The sequence below is a fragment of the Pavona decussata genome, unplaced genomic scaffold (genome assembly GCF_977016875.1).
Source record: "Pavona decussata unplaced genomic scaffold, jaPavDecu1.1 SCAFFOLD_366, whole genome shotgun sequence".
Lineage (NCBI taxonomy): Eukaryota > Metazoa > Cnidaria > Anthozoa > Scleractinia > Agariciidae > Pavona > Pavona decussata.
Genome location: NW_028145742.1, coordinates 74,600 through 92,618, shown reverse-complemented (window position 1 = coordinate 92,618; position 18,019 = coordinate 74,600). Strand labels below are relative to the sequence as shown.

Genomic DNA, 18,019 nt, shown 5'->3' with positions numbered 1-18,019 from the left:
GAGCCGTATTGATCTGAAACAGGGTACAGATTAATAACCATTTTGGTCTTGAAGTCTGAAAACAGGTGTGGATTCTAAAAACCAGGTCTGAAAAAGAGTACCGGAAAACCACAAACTTTGGCTGCACATGCCCACCAAAAATTCTGTGGAGTAGTCTTAGTCAATATGAAATTAAATACAAATTTCTCTTACCAGACCCAGTTGGATTGTGATCCTCTAGAGAGTTAGTGTCTGTAGCTGCTGGTTGTGAGGTTTGTCTCATTCCCTGTGTTTTAGTCACCAAGTTTATATCCTTCTTATCACTAAAATGAAGTACAGAGTTCAAAAAACTGGACAGGCTTTTTGAGGAAGATGAATTCTGGACAGGATAAGAGGTACTTGATACTGTGTAGGTCTGTTGAATTTCCTTCCATCTCTTAGCACACTAAAAAATTTAAAGACATGTAGAACCAATCAGGTTATTAGGGATGCAGGCTTTGAATGATTTTTTAAGATTTTGTCTGAGCCAGCTAAATAGGCAGAGGCCTGAGACAACATGAGAATTTTTGAGCCAAAAAGTAGAAAGAAACCAAGAAATATTGAGAGAGTTTGTAATGCCACCTTTGAAGTCCCAAGATTCTCAGACTCTAGTTTTAAATCTTGCTCGTAAAATTTCCCCAGATTCACTATTTATTGAAAGGTCTAAAAAAAAAAAACACCTGAACTTTAAAGGGCGATTTATACGGTACGACTGTCGCATGCGACAAGCTTTAATGACAGGCCTATGATGACACGAATTGTTTCGTGTAAATCAAACCTACAACTCGCTTACGACTGTCGTGTATGTCACAAAAAATGTCGTAGGATTTTAAAACCTATTTTAAAATCTTTCGACAACCGTAGGTATAGGCAATGCTGAATGACCAGAGTTGTGTGCGATTTTTTGCATGACGCAAGCAGCGCGCGCTCTAGAAATCGCATGCAACAATTGTAAGCAAAAGTTGCACCATCTAAATCGGCCTTCATGGCACTAAATACAACAATATGTTTACGTATTTGACTTAACTTTTTAAATTTATTTTTTAGACTTGTAAATACCCCATTTCTCAAAGTAAACAATCTTTCTAGGATTAACTTCTGCCTCTCAGTCAGGTCCGGTCTTCATTAATTTCACATGATCAAATATTTTTATGTGGCTTAAATGCAAACTGTGTTTGAGGTAGTCATTTCAGTCATGGGATTATGAAAACTGTGTGAACATATTAATTTTCCTCCACAGTAACAAAAAATGCAAGGGTAGTACAATCTCTCCAGCCCATCGAACTTTGTCATACCCTTGGTAACCTTAAAATAACCATTGTAGATAGGGCAATAAGTTCATGGAATTCAAAAGTCAGGACTCAGTTGACTAATAAGCTTAAACTTACTCTGAGCTTTAGTTTTTACTTCAAAATGTCATCATTATTTCTAACCTGCTGTGAAGTACTTCCAGGGATAAGTTTTGCCACTGCATCCCAGTTTTTGTTCTCTGCCTCTCTGAATTCCGGCGAATTCATCAGAGTACGCAGCATTAAATCCAAAGCCATGTTCTGAGACATCGTGAAGAATATATAAAATCAGCTTTTAGCTACGAGGACAGCTGTGCTTTATACGATTGAGGTTCGACTAGCTAGATCCAGGCACAAAAAAATCTCCTTCCTTCGCACTTTTACCAAAAATAACAAATTAATATTCGTTTGAGGGAAATTCACTATTCTTGTTTCTGAACAAGTGCAACATTGTAGTGAAATTTCGCTCCAAGAGCAGTGGAAGCCATCAGCAGGACGCCATCTTGTATCCAAGGGCTTCTAGTCTCCAACCTTCCCCGGCCAAAAGTTTCACGGACTTCCTATAGCTGCCCGCGACATGCGGGCTGCTTAGGGTGTTGCAAATCACAGGGAATCATGACTAAAATCGGATTTTCCGGGACATCTAGATCTGTGTTTATAGGCCTTCAGTTGTAACCTATCAGATCCCTTCACAACTTCTAGTTTTCCCTGGTGCTTTGGGGTTCTGAATGTTCAGAAATACAGCTTACAAATACAGGTTTCCTGGCCGGAAAAAAACTGTTTTACTTAAATTAGGGCATCCATTATTCTAGTAACGCCTTAATGCAAGGTCCGACATTGAAGGTTTGGACAACTGCAACGTAACTAGACCTATGTGAAAATATGGCTGATTCACTAAGTACGCGGATTATTCCTTGCTGTTTGTTTCAACTGCAACGTGCTCGCCATTTTGCGAGCATTGTCAAAGAGGTCTTCCTATTTTATCACCTGAATTAAAGGTGCAGCTGTTTATCCTGACTAACACTGTCATCAGTCTCAAATGATTACCAGCTTTTAAATTATACCATCATATCTATTCCTGTCAAGAGAGGGTGTCCTGCGCATATGCCACACATCGACATTCAAATCCTAACAGTATGCAGGATGTTTGTCCCATGAACCTAGTTTAATGGCCTTAGCTCCCACGAGTCTCCTGTAGCTCAGTGGTAGAGCATTTGTACGAGTAATGGGAAGGTCTTAGCCGGTTTTGATTCCTGTTAAGAGAACCCCGACTTCTTTTTTTCTCTGTATGTCTTGGTTTGAGATTTTAATGTTTGATGTTTATGTCCTCAATTTGTTTTAGGTAACGAATCTGCCAAAGTGAAATTTTACACCAAAAAGCAAGCATACGTGAGGAGGCCAATTTCGGTTTGGTTTCCCGAAGATCCCTCATAAGGAGATGTGTAAGAGGAAAACGATTTTACTCCTTTAATAAACACCACTTTTCGTACTTTGAGAACCACGAAGAACTTGTAAACCATGTACAAAACTGAAAAGACAGTTTCAGCTGGTATGATGACAGCCTTTCAAATTTGCTGTTCATCCGGCAAAATATAATTTCAATCAGTAAAGCATTAAATTTTAGCAATCGACTGAAAGCGAGATCGACATAGATAGTAAAACTTTTCAGTGGCAGTCTTGTGTCATTCTAAAGCGATTCGATTTCAATTTTTTTCCGTTTGAAATTTTTTCTCAGGAGAGCTTAGTGCCCGTGCTTAGTGCCTTAAACACATTTTTCATTGATGGTTTTGACACCATCTTGATTGACAGGTGAAAGTGGCACCAAGTTGGCTTCTTTTTTGAAAGTAAGTCACCTCAAATTTTTAATTATATTTCAGTGTTTTAAGATTCCCTTCACCGAAACAACCTTTCTTGATTGACGTCTCATCTGTGGAAGTTGATCCTTGACCGATGACAGCAACGCAAATAACCGACAACTGGTAACTCGAAGTCAGTATAAGTTGATTGAAAGAGCAGCGAAACAAACAAGTATTTGAAAACATGTTTTTCAAAGAAAAGGAAAATAAGTTTCCATTTCAGAGCTTTTCTATCAAAAGACACTGATGTTTATATGTTTACAAACAACCATTAACACGCACATTTTCGCTTCATTTATTACAGAACTAAAGTAATTATCACGTAATATTAAACCAATTCGTAAAATTGTGCGTTGCATAGTTAACATTATAAACCGCTCTTTTCGAAAAAAAAAAAAAGCGAACGTGCACGATTGTACACCTGACAAGAGCGGATGCTCTGGGGCGCGTCTTTAGTTTGCGTCATGCTGAATGGTTCAATTGTGTGATGTAATATTGAGCGCACTTGGTTCTTGCCGCAAAAGACAATTTTCACTGGGGCGGAGTGGGACGAAAAGAGCTGTTAAGTGCCGCCTCACTGATTGATCGCTAACAGAAAATGAATTCATTCATAATTATAACACTGCCTATACAATAATGAATGTTTTTCATGTTTCGAATTGCGAGCAGGTGTTTTCAAATCTGCTACCACGATCGTAAAAAGTTTCTAATTAAAAAAAAAATGTTTCAAAAATAACGAATGGAATGTGTATTGACAGGAGCCCAGTGTGATCTTACATGTAAGACCGTGTAAAATTGAAATGCTTAGAATTTTTTCAAATGTTCATTAAGATCGAAATATTCAGTTACTTCTTCTTCTTCTACTTAATAATAAATGTATGATTTGAAGTTTTTAATTTCTCGTAGTAATCTTCATAGGATACCTAACACAACCATCATTGCCACGAATAATAGTTCATTATTTCGATATGAAGATTTTTCAGTATATTTTCTGAATATTTCCGGAGTGTCTGACGAAACACTGTTAGTTTTCAAAGTTTTAGAACGGGCCATATTTTGCGTTCTCATCCAGAACAATTCATCTCAGTTCTTGCCCAATAACAGAATGTTATTTTCTGTGTAATTTATAGTTCGTTCTTTTAGCAAAAAAAATTAATTTACAGAACAAAGACTTTAATGCAAATGTATGGGAAAATGCAGGTGCTTTCTCCCCCGTTCACCAACACTAAATCACCTTTTATGTTTAATTTTTAATCCCACGCTTGGAGATCTTTTAAAATAGAAGGCTATTGGTGCAAACAACAAATTCAGTTGCGATCGGATCGAGACGAGTGGACTTCAACATGAGAGGTGAGGCTATAATTTCGTTCCTTCATACTGTACGTAATGGAAAACGATGATTTTTTTTTTTATTTTTCGTTTAGCAAAATTTAGGGGAGCGTTTGACTAAAATAGGGACAAGAGGAAAAGATATTTTATCTTCAACGGAAACACTTTTAAATATTGTTTACGGATTTGATCGTGACAGCTGTCATGAGTAGTTGTTCCTCAGCACTACGTTTTTTACGATTTTTTTTTTATTCAAAACATTATTCATTTGACTTTAAAACAAAACTTTTCACCCCGTTCACTCGCGCTCAATTTTGATTTAAAAATTGCTGATGTTGAATTTATTCTGAATATTTGATATCGATAGCTCTTCGGCATTTTGCTACCTCGATTTCGGAAGCTCTTGTGTCTCTCTTGTTGTGAAAATGAGATTTGGCTTCAAATATCTCATGGCGTTATGAATTGTAGAAAATTTTCATTGCTACTGCAAATAATTGCCTGCACATACACAACGGTTAAGTTAGAGAAGGAACTGAGATCTTATATTTTCTGCGAGAGATGAGGGGGTATCATGGAATAACAAACAAAGCTGATCTCATTTTTACCAGATCAGAATTATAAACTAGCATGTTATTGTGAGGAAAAAAATACTTTTGTGGCGAAAAGAGCGCTATGATGATTAAAGAATTTTTCTCTTTCCCAAATAATTAGTTTCTTCAATTAAAACTATAGCAAATCGGCAGGAAAGCTCATAAAGTCATACCGAAAAAACGACCATTTCTTCAATCGCCTTTTTTCCATCAATATACTCACTGAATTTTTAAGAAAATATACTATGAATCTCAGATAAAATGAGCGAAAGTTGCTAACATCCTCAGTATGTTAAAAAACCGAAGTTCCCTTGATTTTTAATGAGACAGTATTTTTAGTGATTTTTCTTTCATGAAAATTCAAATTCAACTTGCCAGACCGTGATTTCTCTCCCTCATTCAACATCAGTAACTGTTGAACACTTCTGCCGTAAGGATTTTTAAATTTTAATTAATTTATAAACCAGTTATTTATCTCACCAGGTAGAACTCATTGCTTTTGACCTAGAGAGTTGAAATCTCAAATATTCTTTTAAGGGATGAAAATTCAAAATTATAACTTCATGAACTTATTTATCACCGTTTCCGTTCTGAGCGCAATTTATTTTCGCACGAATAAGCACCTGGTGAAATCCTTAATGCGAATTTTTAAAACCGATTTAAAACATGAAAACTACAATTGTTTAAAAAGGAAAAGTATATGATGCAGCGAAGGACGATTTACAAACTGCAACTCAATTGTAAAAAGATTATGATTTCAAAGGAATGCTACACGAAATAAAGATTTGTGAAAAAAAAAAAGTTGAAGAAAACGCATCCACAAAGATACTGTGTGCTAACATCTTAATCGGTTAAAATTCGACATCGAGGGAGGGAAAAAATTATACCATCGCTCAGAGTGATTTCTCAGCATAGAGAATTCATCTGTTGTTGCTACAGCATTTTTCACTAAGCGAAATCTGCCAGTTTCTGAAGACAGCGGAATAGACCTAATATGGGGTAATGGAATGACCCTACGGGATGCCTGCCTCCTAATCTATCTGGGCCATCAGTCGAGCTGCTGTTGGCTGTTGGAGTCTATTTAAAACATCTAGATGGTCAATATCTTGCATTCTGTGGGGGTAGCCATTTTCGCTTCCCTCCGCGCTGTTCGCTCGCTTCACCATCCCTAATGGCGCACGCGCGAAGCAGGGTGTTATGTAGTTATTTTCGTTCGTTGCCACGTTTTTCCGAATGCAATAGCTAGCTTACTCAAAATTTCGGCTTCCTTTAAAATTTCCTTTCTTTTCACTCTGTCCCAATTGGGGAACGCAATATATTATTTCATTGACGTCAGAGATTACTATCCTGTATGCAAATGAATACGAAATTTGTTTGTGTTGGATTTTACCGTAACAATGTGATGTAATCAACACTCAATGGGTTGAGCTAAATTTTAAGTTATTCTAACTTTTTAGACAGTTACAATTCTTACGGAAATTTTTCTACAAACAGCTGCTTTAGCTTTTTGGATGTTTATAATTTTCAAAGGCTATCATTAGTTTGAAGACTTCTAAGGAAGAGTAAAAGTAATTGGGGTGTTTTAAACTTAGCTCCTTAATTTTTCTTGCGTCTTTCTTTTTTAGGCTTGACGCTAATCCAAGCTACGTATCTGCTATGTTCAGTGTTGATTCTCGTTTCATCAGCGCCCTTTGAAAACGAGATTCGAGCCAGGAAAGAAGAACATCATTGGGGTCTTCCCCCAGTGCTACCACCGAAAAGAGACGAGATTCACAGCCTCGCTGATGACAACGATGAACGAGAAGTTGAGGCAAGAGAATCGGTCAAAAATGAGCTCCCCGAAAAAATAGCGCGTGGATTTAATGAAGAAAGTGCAGAAGAGTTTTTTAATGGACTTGAGAGGGAGCTTGCTATGCAGACGGACAAGAGAGAGAGCCGTCATGAGGTCAGAAACAGAAATACAGAAGAAGAGAGGAATAACGAAGAACTACAGGAAAGAGAACTTCCAGAGGGTCGTGAGGAAATGCCTGAGGAAGATGAAGAGGAGGCCAGGGAACTCGCTGAAGAGAAAGAACTGGAAATGTTTAACAGGGAATTGGAACATGAGTTTGAAGAAAAGCTGGCCAGGGAGATGGCCGAGGAGGAAAACAAGCGGGAATTGGGTGAGAACGAAGAAGACACTGAACTCTTTGGAAGGCATGGAGGAAGTTATGTGAGAGAACTGCCTGAAGAAAGTGAGGAAATACACAACAGGGAGATTGTACCTGAAGTTGCTGAAGAGGAATACAACAACAAGAGAGAGTTTTCCGAAGAAGAGAACGAGGAGCACGAAGAAGACGAAGGAGAACGTTTAGAGAAACTGAACGAACGAAGTGTTATGGACGAACGCGCCTTGAACCATAAGCGAGAAGAAGAGGAAGAGAAAGCGACACCACGGGAGGTGAACTTTAGAAGAATATTGGAAGATTCTTTTGAAAAATTCCCAGAATGGAATGACGAGATCGAAGATACCCGAAGCAGGAGACTAGAAGAGCCGAACAAGCGTGCAGAAGAGTTCCAGAAACGCATGCTCGAACGACAGGCAGAGAGGGAACGACAGCGCTTTGATTACCATGACAATGAGGAGCGTGAAAAGGAGGAACTCAGGGAGAGACAGCGAGAAAGAGCCCTTGTAACTGGTAGGAAGATCCATGAGAGAGAAATGGAGGGGCGAAAACAGCGCGAAGAAATTGGGTCCCACGGAATGAGGCGGGAAGAAAGAGAGAGATTCAGGTTTAGAGCACGTAGCGAGTAACGTACAGTGACCGCATTATTGTTCATAATCTTTCAATGAAGCTTGCGTTTCTGGCATCATCACCAACAGGTGGTTTTTTTTTATCAGCACTGTATTAAGATCCGTTTTTCTGTTGTTGTGAAAGATTGAAATTCATACGATATAAAGCCTGACAAATAAAACCTTAATTGGACGAGTCTCTAAGTTTTCGTGGTAGTCAATATTCTCAATACGTCTTACTGTAACCGAATGCTGTAATAAGTATAATACAAAATACCATAAGTTTCATGTTTCTTGGGAGTCTTTTTAAGCCCGTTTTTACGATACAAACTTTCCAGCATCTCAGAGTTTGTGTTGTCTCTTGAGAAATCAGTCCATCCCCAATCTATTTTTTCTTTCATCCGCATTTTCATTAAACTGTTTGGCGCGTCAGGGTTTTTTCGTCACCATTTCTCTTAAAGCCTAGAATATAAGTTGAAAATAAGTTTATCCTGAACTTCCTTGATATTTCGTCTCTGGGTGAGTGCGGCAAACCTCACTGTAGGAAGCTGCTGATGATAAAATCGGATCGAGTTTCTATTTCTTTAGCTGAAGGAATAAAAACTCTACCCGATTTCATCAACATTAGGTTCCTTTTCATTCGCCTGGACTTCAGGTAGAATTCAACACTGCCAGAGAGATTTTCCGTTTTCTTGAGCATTTCAGCTTCTTCAAACTTAGCTTCACTAGTTTTAAGCCTACAAATTGATCAATCAGCAACGCAATAAAGTGGTTTTCAAATGAGTGTCGAAAAGGCGAAACCGGCAATGCAAAGAAGTTAGTCTGATCTACCAGAACAGATGTAAGCAACACAATTAACGAATCAGAACTATGCCACAAATATTATGAGATCAAGCGCGGGAAAACGCGTGCGAGCAAGTGACGATTGGTTGTGGTTTTGCTTCTCATTGGTTGAGAAAGTGGCGCGAGGTTTGCCAACCAATCACAGAGCGTAGTAATGCAAAACCAACTGAACAAACACGTGATGACTTTCTTCAGCGCTCTACTGAAAACCACTCTACTCGGCGGGAGCGTACAATACAGATTCATAAACTTTGTTAGCAGAAACGAAAGCAAAACATGAAAAGGAAGATACATTTTCTCACTTTTATTATCACCTCACTTTACATTGCAGTTGCAATTCACTCTTGCATGCCTTTTGATTGGCAAAAACTAGACACCGCTGGTGACGCCAACATTTCAGTTTGTCGGAGACTACTCTGGCACTGTAAGCGATGAAGATACAAATAATTAGAAAAACGTTAAAACTGAAAAACGAAGTTCCGGCAGGAAAAGCGCAACTTTACATGTGGTCTTGGTTCATACTTTCAGCACTTCATATATGCGTCACTAAAGTTGCTCATCACGCTTTGAGCAATTAGAAAGAAAATCCGCTTTTCTCAGTCAGCCAATCAGGTGTGGACCTCCAGGTAACTAGGTTAACGGGAAATTAATTCTTCACTGCGCTTGCCAGTGGCATGTTTTCAGGGGCGTGTTAATTGTTGTGATTGGTTCTTGAAATTGAACTGTAAGTGTTGTGTTTAGATTCTGTGACAGTTTTGGTTTAATTTTCATGGCATTCGTTAGAAGATCGCAAAATTTGGGAAAGCCCGCTTCCAGCACTGCAATCACGTAACGTGATTCTAACTTCTATGTCTTGTATACCACACAAGGTGGCTCCGAGACTTGAGCTGCGCCTGAAGTCTTATGATGTGACCTTTGAAATGATAATTCTTCAGCAGAACTGTCTGCATGGTGCTGATTGTTATGCATCATTCAAATAAAGGGAAAAAATGGGATTTTTTATTAATTTAGCTTTTGGGTGGTCTCGTCAAGTTACAAACTCAAGATAAAAGATTCGCTATGACTCGCGCGTTTTCTCGTGCTTAGTTTCAGCTCCATGATCGCCTCTGTGATTAGTTCATCGCACAAATTTCCATTACAACGCCGTTCGAGAATTTAATATACTTACACTCAAACTTGTAGACCATGTTGTGGAATGCCATTCCGACCAAGTTGTCATAGCAACCTTTAGGATTCTCACCATACATGTCATAGGTGAGGTCAGCATTCTCGCCTGCCCAACATTCTCCCCAAAACTGGATTCCAAAGAATTGTTGGCCTAAAATAGTAGAGAAATCCTGCCATGCAATATTCTCGTTTTGAGATTTTTGCAGGCCACGTTAGCATGTACTAAACATACTGAGAGCAATCCACCGATAAATATGGCGACTTGTAAAATTACCCATAATTCTTAGTGTACGAAATCTCTAAAATCGCTCATAAAAACGCACAGAAACTTCTAAAATCTTCAAACACAGCATACAAGATATTGTTATTAGCACAGGGAGAATTTCAAAAACAAAATATGACTTTCTGCGTGCCTGTTGGTTGTGTTAGGCTCGCAAGGTATTGGGGTAAAATGCATGGCCACCATTTTATTTTCGGTACCGTGGATTCAAACAACTGATTGACTGGAAGTGATGACGTCAGCAACAGTATCGCAGAGTGCTGTTTATAAACAAACCACATACTTAACTGGGACTGCTGAAACACCACTTACGCCTCTACTAGTTTCCTTTTTAGCGAAAAGGTACAAGTTCACGGTTTGAAAATCATGGCAGAAAAAGACACTGGTACATTAGACTGAACAGACTGACAGAGGTCAGACTGGGAATAAATGGATAGAAACGCACAAAAACTGTAACTATATCTCTGTTTTGAAGCTAAAAACATCTGGTTAATCACATCGTTGAGAAAAGGCATAGAAACCATCAAGCAATGATGTGTTTGAAAATATAACTCCGAAGATGAATTTTGCTGATATGTGAAAAATTCACCTAGTCTCAGTAACAACAATCTTTCCACCAAAGGACTATTTTCAACCAAAACACTAACATTACTGGGATTGCTGGGTATATATCGACCATTCAACTATGACTTCTATCAATGCAGAGGAAAGAAATTGAAGTCGTCTTATATGCAATCCAATTATACTAAGTTAAAAAACTTTAAAAATGCAACGTCAAAATTTTTATGCTGATATTAGACATTCAGCTAGAACATGAAACCGAACCACACCAAATACACTGTATTCACTCACGTCGGTTCATAGCCTCGTCTGCACATTTCTGTACAGTCTTAGACAGGTCTAATCTCGTACCCAGATCTCCCACGGTCAGGAGGAGGGGAGATCTGGTAAAGTTCGATTGAGGCCCGGAATACGGGCCTGCCCATCATCCTTTGTCCACCGTGCTGAATGGCCGCCGGCTCGTAACTGTGATCATTCCTGGTGAGGTTTTCGCTTTCGAGGGTGCTCTTCGGAACGTTCTTCGGTCGAGAGGACAACAAAACTTGAAACTTAGACCAAAACGAAAAAGGCAACAGGAGAGATTGCAATCAACAAGCGCGGTAAATCACTTTTTTACCAAGATTAGTTCCTACCCTTTGTGACCATCTATACCATCTTTGTAATGAAAACTGTTCCAAGAACAAATCCATCGTAATTGTGCTTTCTCCACTCAAGATCAACGTGCTTATCGACGATCAATTAAAAAGACTTAAGTCAACCGGAGTAAGCTGTACCAGTTTTCGCCTTAGATGGTAACTGTATTGAAGATACTGTAATTTACAGGCAGGGAAATGTCACATAATTTTTGTGCACCCCAAGGTAAAGGTAGCAACAGACAGTGCAGAGAGGTTTTGTTGTCGAAGCTTTATCAGAAAAATTTTGTGGTCGTTGTTGTAGATGAGGCACAATAGAGTTACTGGTTGGCATCTTGGTGTTAAATTTCGCATTGGAAAGTCAAATGGTTCATGTCATATTTTCTTTTGCAAAGTTTCAGAAATTGTGGTCTACCAGTGATACGTAAAAATTATTTCTTCTCTTTGTAGTCTTTCAGCTGATTTGGTCACACAAATTCTCCTTCTTCCATAAGTTAATGCTTTAAATTTCCAAACCAAATGGATTGTGTAAATGCGGCAGGTTTCTTTTACAGGCCAAAGGACACAACTCAAGGTCACTGTAATAATATAATTTTATATGAACCAGCTAAACAGGGCCTCCTCCTACCTACAACAACTGTCCACTCCTATAACACCAGAAATTCTGCCAAGCTTAATTTCCACCGACCACAAGTTAACTAACATAGGCAAATTTACTTTTAAGTACTCTGCTTCTGTCATATGGGAAACTGTCCCCATGGCATTGAAAAAAACAAAAACTTTTGACAGGTTTAAGAAACTTAATAAGGCCCACCTGATCTCTTGTCAATCAAATAATATATGTTCTGTTTAATGATCAAATATAATAGTATGTAACTATCTAATAATAATAATAGAGTTAAAAATAATAATAATAATAATAATAATAATAATAATAATAATAATAATGTCTGCTTATATTTTGATCTTTGTTGTCGCTGCTGATGATGTGTTGTCCTTTTCCTTTCTTTTTGTTTGTTGTTGTTTGTTTGTTTGTATGTTGTTTTTTTGCTTTTTTTGTTTTTATTTATTTATTGTTTTGTTCTTCTTTTATTAAGCTTGTCCTGTTTAGATTTCTTGCTCGGTTCAGTATATCTCGAACATACCTTAATTTACACAAATGTAATTCTCTCTTGTACATCCTAGGCTCTACAAACATTTCCTACATTTTCTAATATCTCAATAAAGCTCAGTGTCATTTCTTTGTTTACTTAAAAGTAGGTGGTGGTCAGCTAGAAAGCCTTTGCTACTTTGACCACCACACACATTTTATAATTTGTACTGTATTTATTTTTATCTTGTAATCATTTGTTGTAATACTTTTCTTTCTATGTTAATGTTGTGTAAATAGTGTGAAATAAATGAACCATGACCCATCCTAGCCCTAACACCATGCTACTGTCTTGGTTATATACCAGCAAACCAGAAAGACCTGTCCGTGTAAATGGTAGGCGCCCAATTATGTCCAACATTAAAATACCGAGTACACCCTTGCTGTTTTAAAGGGTTTTTTTTTTCTCAAAAATGGAAGTTTGAATTTCTTTTGGGAAATGGAGGTACCACATCTGGATTTGGGATCTGAAGAATGTTTGGTTACTTGCAACATGTGAGCAAACAGAGCAAGTCCCTATGAGTTTCCCATTAGAGTTTTATTTGGTAGTGATGAGCTTTCCATTTCAGTGGTTCTTGATTCACCTTTATCACATAACACTTGAAACATTTTCACCTGAAATTTTTGTTAAGTTTAGGGGACATGCCCCCTCGACTGCTTCTTTGATGACAAGTTAATAAAGGTGATAATTTTACACATAGGAGTCTACAGACTCGAAAATTAGAACCACATAATACACAAGTCTAATAATATTTGACTCTTGATATGAAGAACAAAGGTCATTATCTGCATTTGATTTGCAAGGCACAATGAGCTGCTTAAATAATCATTGTTGTACTGAGCATTGCATTATTTGTACATGCATACAGGATGATACACTAAGAATAATACAAGGTTCTTTATGTCCAAAGCAGCTATCTTGGTGCTTGGACACTCACCTCTGATGGGATCCTTGATTTCAGCAAAAAAAAATAATAACAATAATAATAGGAGGGTGTGAAGGTCATTTGGGCTCATAAAAGTAGCAAATGGCAGATAAATAGAAAACAAATAAAAAAAAATATTTCCACTATTTGTTTTCCTGTGCATGTCTGTGTGTTCTAATGAACTGTCACCCATTTCTGCAGCAAAACAACAGCTTTCACAGTAAGCTGATCTTCAGTAACCATGAATTCCTAAGTATTCCTTAACCATGGCCTTCCATAGCCAGGAAACAACATTTAATCAAACTGTCAGACACAAACCCACTGCAGAGAAGTGGTGGGGAAAAGAAACTTTGAAAACAGTGTCTGTCTTGGATGAAAATTCCTTGTTGATGCCAATTCCTTGAGCAAAAAAAATTTTCTTGTATTGATATTTGCACCCATGTAAGGTCCTAAGTTAAACTTTTCTTAATATTAAGACCAGCAACACAAAATTATGTTCAAGGACTTTTCACACAAGTACTCAAAAAATATCAGAACAGTGAACCTTGAACCTTTAAGCCCCAGTAGTGATCAGTATCAAAATTTCTCCTAAAATTTATCAATACACAATCAAGGAGAGGTCATGAGATCACCAGTGGTGAAATTTCTTGATATTTCAACAGCCTCCCTATATTATGCTACTATGAAAAATGGACATGTAGAGACCAGTAAGGAGAAACTGTATGTTGACACTGAGGCTTAAAGGTTAAAAGCTAATAAATACAGAGCCATATTGTTGGTGATTATCGCAGCTTCTTTTATGCTTCGTCCTTCCACCACCCCATGCGTCAAAAAGGGCTTAGTTACTTGAGAATCCCTTTTTATTCAGCCTTCTCATTATCCATTTTCTGGTAATTATATTGTCTTATTCTAATGGAAAGAATAACAACATCCCAGTGAATGACTACAGTTTTTTCTTAATTAATTGCATCTTTGTTCAGGGGGCACAACTTCAGAGTACAGCAAACGAGGAACACTTTCCTCAGTATTCCCTACAGCGAAGATTGTTGTCATGACAACAACAGCAACAGAAAAACAACCAAACTACAATCATACAAAGTTTGAATATGAAAGATTTATGGAGTACTACAAAGGCCCTCCTATCTTAACACAAAGTAATGTTGACCAGTTTGATTAAATATTTTCGCCCATAGCAGATGAACTTATCACCACCAATGTCAAAAATTAAGCCTGTCAGCCTATTATTTACTCATCATTAGTACTGTGTGGATTTGGGGGTGCCTTTTTGGGTGGAAAGCTTGGGGATCACCAGTTCTACCTTACTCCCCAAATTCCTCAAAATGCACTTTTGGCTCAGTCTCATTCTCTACAGACTGACAATGAATATTATTTGCCACAATCTTTGGGAATGGGGTTTGATTCTCATTGTGTTGGAAGGATAATAATTTATTCATTTTGGTCTTCCACAAACTATGGAAAGTTTTTTCCAAGAAAGTGGAAGAGATGGGAAGCCTGCTACATCAAAACTTTACTTTAACAACAATCATATTGGTGCAAATATTGAAGAAATGCAACCCACCATGACAGATTAGTGTAAATACCCCAGAAATCTGTGCAGGGGAAAATTTTTGCTTATAACCACTTTGGTTTTGGCTTTTGTGTGAGAAATGCAGCTGTTGTGATATCTGTTGTCCGAAATGACTGTCATTGCTCTTAATTATGTGTTGAGCTGTGTCCAGCTGTCTTAGCCCTTGAAGATATTCACATCACTGATAGGAACTTTAGGAACTTGCTTCTCCCTAGAAATCAGGTGGAAGAAATTAAGGCAGAGTTAACAAGAAATAAAGGAGAAACTGAGGCCAGTGATAACTATTTGTATCAGAGAATGTGCTAAGGATTAACAATGGAAGTAGTAAATGAAGTGTGTTTAGTACTTCAAGGACTCCATACTAATGATAAAATAATGGAGAAATTCCCCCATCTTGAAGAAAAGAACAATGGCAAAAAGATTCTAAACACTATAAGTGATGTCAAATCCAAAGAGGCATGTCCTCCTTTTAAAACTACTTCTTTTCTAAAGCCTATCACAAGCATAGACCTGCAAAACATTAGGTGGTGCAGACATGTAAACCAATGTCCCCATTTTTATTTTAGAGGAAGGCTAGTTTTATATTTTGGATCCAAATTTTTTTAAACTCAGCAGGTGGGAGAGAGGGGATAAAATTAAACTAACTACACTTACATAAAGAGCCCTAATCGGTTCAGACAAGGTGTTCTCTGTTGTAGTACGGGTTTCATTACTATTATTTTGGCGGTCATAAGTCGGACATTTTTCATTTCTCTTAGCTGAGGGGTGGGAGGGATATTGATCTCACCAGAATAATAATATTGTGTGGACACTCTATCAATTTCTCAAAAGTCCTATGAGAGATGTTGTATGGATCTTGAAGGAATAAGCACACTGGTCTGAAAGGACTAATATTATATTATGAAGTCTCTTACTCAAAGTCCAGTTCAATTTATAGAAGGAAAATAGTCTTTTAGCAGAAGACAAAAACTGAAAATATGCTAGCAAATGCGGCGCGCGTGTTCAGGAACTCAAGGTAAAGTATTTTGGGGAAATTAATTTGCGTTTACTAAATAAATAATCATTAAAAAAAAAAATCATTTTTTGTCAAGAAATACAAAAAAAAATATATATGACCTACCTCCATTTTATCCCCAAAAGTAAGCAAGCTTATATCCATCGTGTTGGAAACTTGTGTAATTTGGCAAGGCCGTTTGAACGTTACTGCAAACTCTTTTCGGCTAAAGTCGCTGTTGTCTTCCGAAAAAACAATTTCTCACTGTTCTCTCCCCACACAAAGGGCATGTATGTATTAAAACGTCGAATGACAATCTTAATCGGAGCGAAAACTTTTCCGTGTTTTTGTTTCTTCCCCGAACTGAGCGAAAAAACAAACACAGAAGGAAAGAGCCAATCACAGAGCAGATTAGAATGAGGCATTCTTAATTCTGGTAACCAACCAGATATGGCGTTATATCGAACTTTACCAGATCTCACATTTCGACATTCCCGAACCGACGACTGAGATCGGGGTACGAGATTAAGACAGGTCGTTCCAGTCGATAGTCCCTCGGAAGTTCTTCAAAAGCTGAGGCATGGCTCGCTCGCGAAATCTGTCTCTAAAGCAGCCGACAGGCTTGAAAGTAAGTCCTAAAACGCAAGAGTTTTTTTATTAGCTCCCTACCTAAGTTGTTGGTAGAATCTTAGAATGCATAGCTGAGTAACTAGTTAGCAAGGTAGCACTCCGAAGAGAGTAGTAGAGTCGTAGAGTGTCGAAAGTAATCTCGCGTTTGCTTTGCTTTTAATTTACTATGCTCTGTGATTGGTTGACAAAAAGTTCGCACCACTTCCTCAACCAGTATGAAGCACAAGCAAGACCAACCGCGACGCACGCATTTTCCCGCGCTTGGCGCCAATGACATCTATTTGCTTCTGGTTCTGATTGGTTCATTGTGCTACTTACGTCTTTTCTGATTGGCCAAAGTAATTACTTTGGTTTTGGTTTTACGACACTCTTTTGAAAAACTACTCTGGGACGAAATAATTTTTTAAGAATAAACCCGCAGCTTTGACAGTTTCAAGGAGATAGTTTGGCTTAATGAGTATAACTGGGTTAAATTTTTGGCTTGATGAGTATGATCGAGTTAATTTTCTTATGATAACAACAGCTTGGGATTCTAGGTGAAAGGTGGGAAAGGGAATTTAATTTGAACTTGCGTGTTAAGCTAGATAGCCGCTTTTCACTGCTTACCCTCAGGGATTGGTTCCTCTGTTGGCTCATCTGCCGGTTCTAGTGGATTAAATGCATAGGCAACGAAATAAGCAAAAAAAATTAACGCTTTTTTATGGATTGAAAGAGGGTGATTCACGTACGGTTTAATAAATTGATGTATTAGGCAATACGCAAAATTAGCAAAAGACTGAGGAATTCGTCGTATTTTAGTCATGGACTGAAATTTGTTGGAACAGGAGCCCATGGAAAAGCTGGTAAAAAACAAGAGTGTGAAAAGAAGGGTTGAAACCTAAATCGGAAATAGTAGGGTTGTGTAATTCTAGAAAACACAGAGCGATGGTTCAAAATAAAAAGAGAAGAGCGAGAGACTATGTTAGCATCGCCTTCTTCATATACACGAGACTTTGCATCGACCGTCACTAAAAACAAGTATAAAATGTTTTCCAAATTAAAAAAAAAACAAACTCACCATCTGAGAGCTTTCGACATGAGATAAAAGGAATCAAAAAGATGAAAATAAAAGCCTTCATGGTTTCGTCGTCCACAATTGCCTTGAACTGTCAGCTTAGTCTGGAATCTCGAAATGATCTGATGCGGTCGTCAAGAGAGGGTGATTTAAAATGTTTAATGTTCTATTTGTTTTAACGTGGGAAGAAATATAATACCATTAATATGCTCAATGGACATTTTAGATTTTGTTGGTTGATATTAATGCCGTTTTAAAAACACTTTAACGCCAAACTTGAGGCCTTATATAAATATAGTTAAGACCATTTGATATTAGCTATTTTAAAACACTCTTTTT

The 18,019-nt window shown here is 37.8% G+C and overlaps 2 protein-coding genes, 1 long non-coding RNA gene and 2 pseudogenes across 4 annotated transcripts; 1 reads left to right on the top strand and 4 right to left on the bottom strand.

The window, feature by feature from the left end:
* Nucleotides 1-18,019, bottom strand: part of LOC146452514 (uncharacterized) — a 123,474-nt pseudogene that overhangs the window by 66,476 nt on the left and 38,979 nt on the right.
* On the bottom strand, nucleotides 56-1,825 carry LOC146452521 (uncharacterized). Its single transcript, XM_085097270.1, has 2 exons — nucleotides 1,452-1,825; nucleotides 56-424 (listed from the first exon to the last, which is right to left on the bottom strand). Exons 1-2 carry the CDS (start codon nucleotides 1,575-1,577, stop codon nucleotides 161-163), a joined length of 390 nt encoding a protein of 129 aa, XP_084953396.1. The 5' UTR covers nucleotides 1,578-1,825; the 3' UTR covers nucleotides 56-160.
* Nucleotides 4,382-8,052, top strand: LOC146452520 (uncharacterized). The gene is made up of 2 exons (XM_085097543.1): nucleotides 4,382-4,513; nucleotides 6,708-8,052. The coding sequence occupies exons 1-2, from the start codon at nucleotides 4,507-4,509 to the stop codon at nucleotides 7,874-7,876; spliced, it is 1,176 nt and encodes a 391-aa protein (XP_084953669.1). The 5' UTR covers nucleotides 4,382-4,506; the 3' UTR covers nucleotides 7,877-8,052.
* LOC146452518 (uncharacterized) lies at nucleotides 8,988-17,836 on the bottom strand (annotated as a pseudogene). Its single transcript, XR_014859685.1, has 6 exons — nucleotides 17,684-17,836; nucleotides 17,233-17,271; nucleotides 16,518-16,631; nucleotides 10,998-11,045; nucleotides 9,867-10,016; nucleotides 8,988-9,120 (listed from the first exon to the last, which is right to left on the bottom strand). The product of XR_014859685.1 is annotated as an uncharacterized LOC146452518 (transcript).
* On the bottom strand, nucleotides 14,257-16,338 carry LOC146452519 (uncharacterized). The gene is made up of 2 exons (XR_014859687.1): nucleotides 16,123-16,338; nucleotides 14,257-15,213 (listed from the first exon to the last, which is right to left on the bottom strand). It is a non-coding gene; the product is annotated as an uncharacterized LOC146452519 (long non-coding RNA).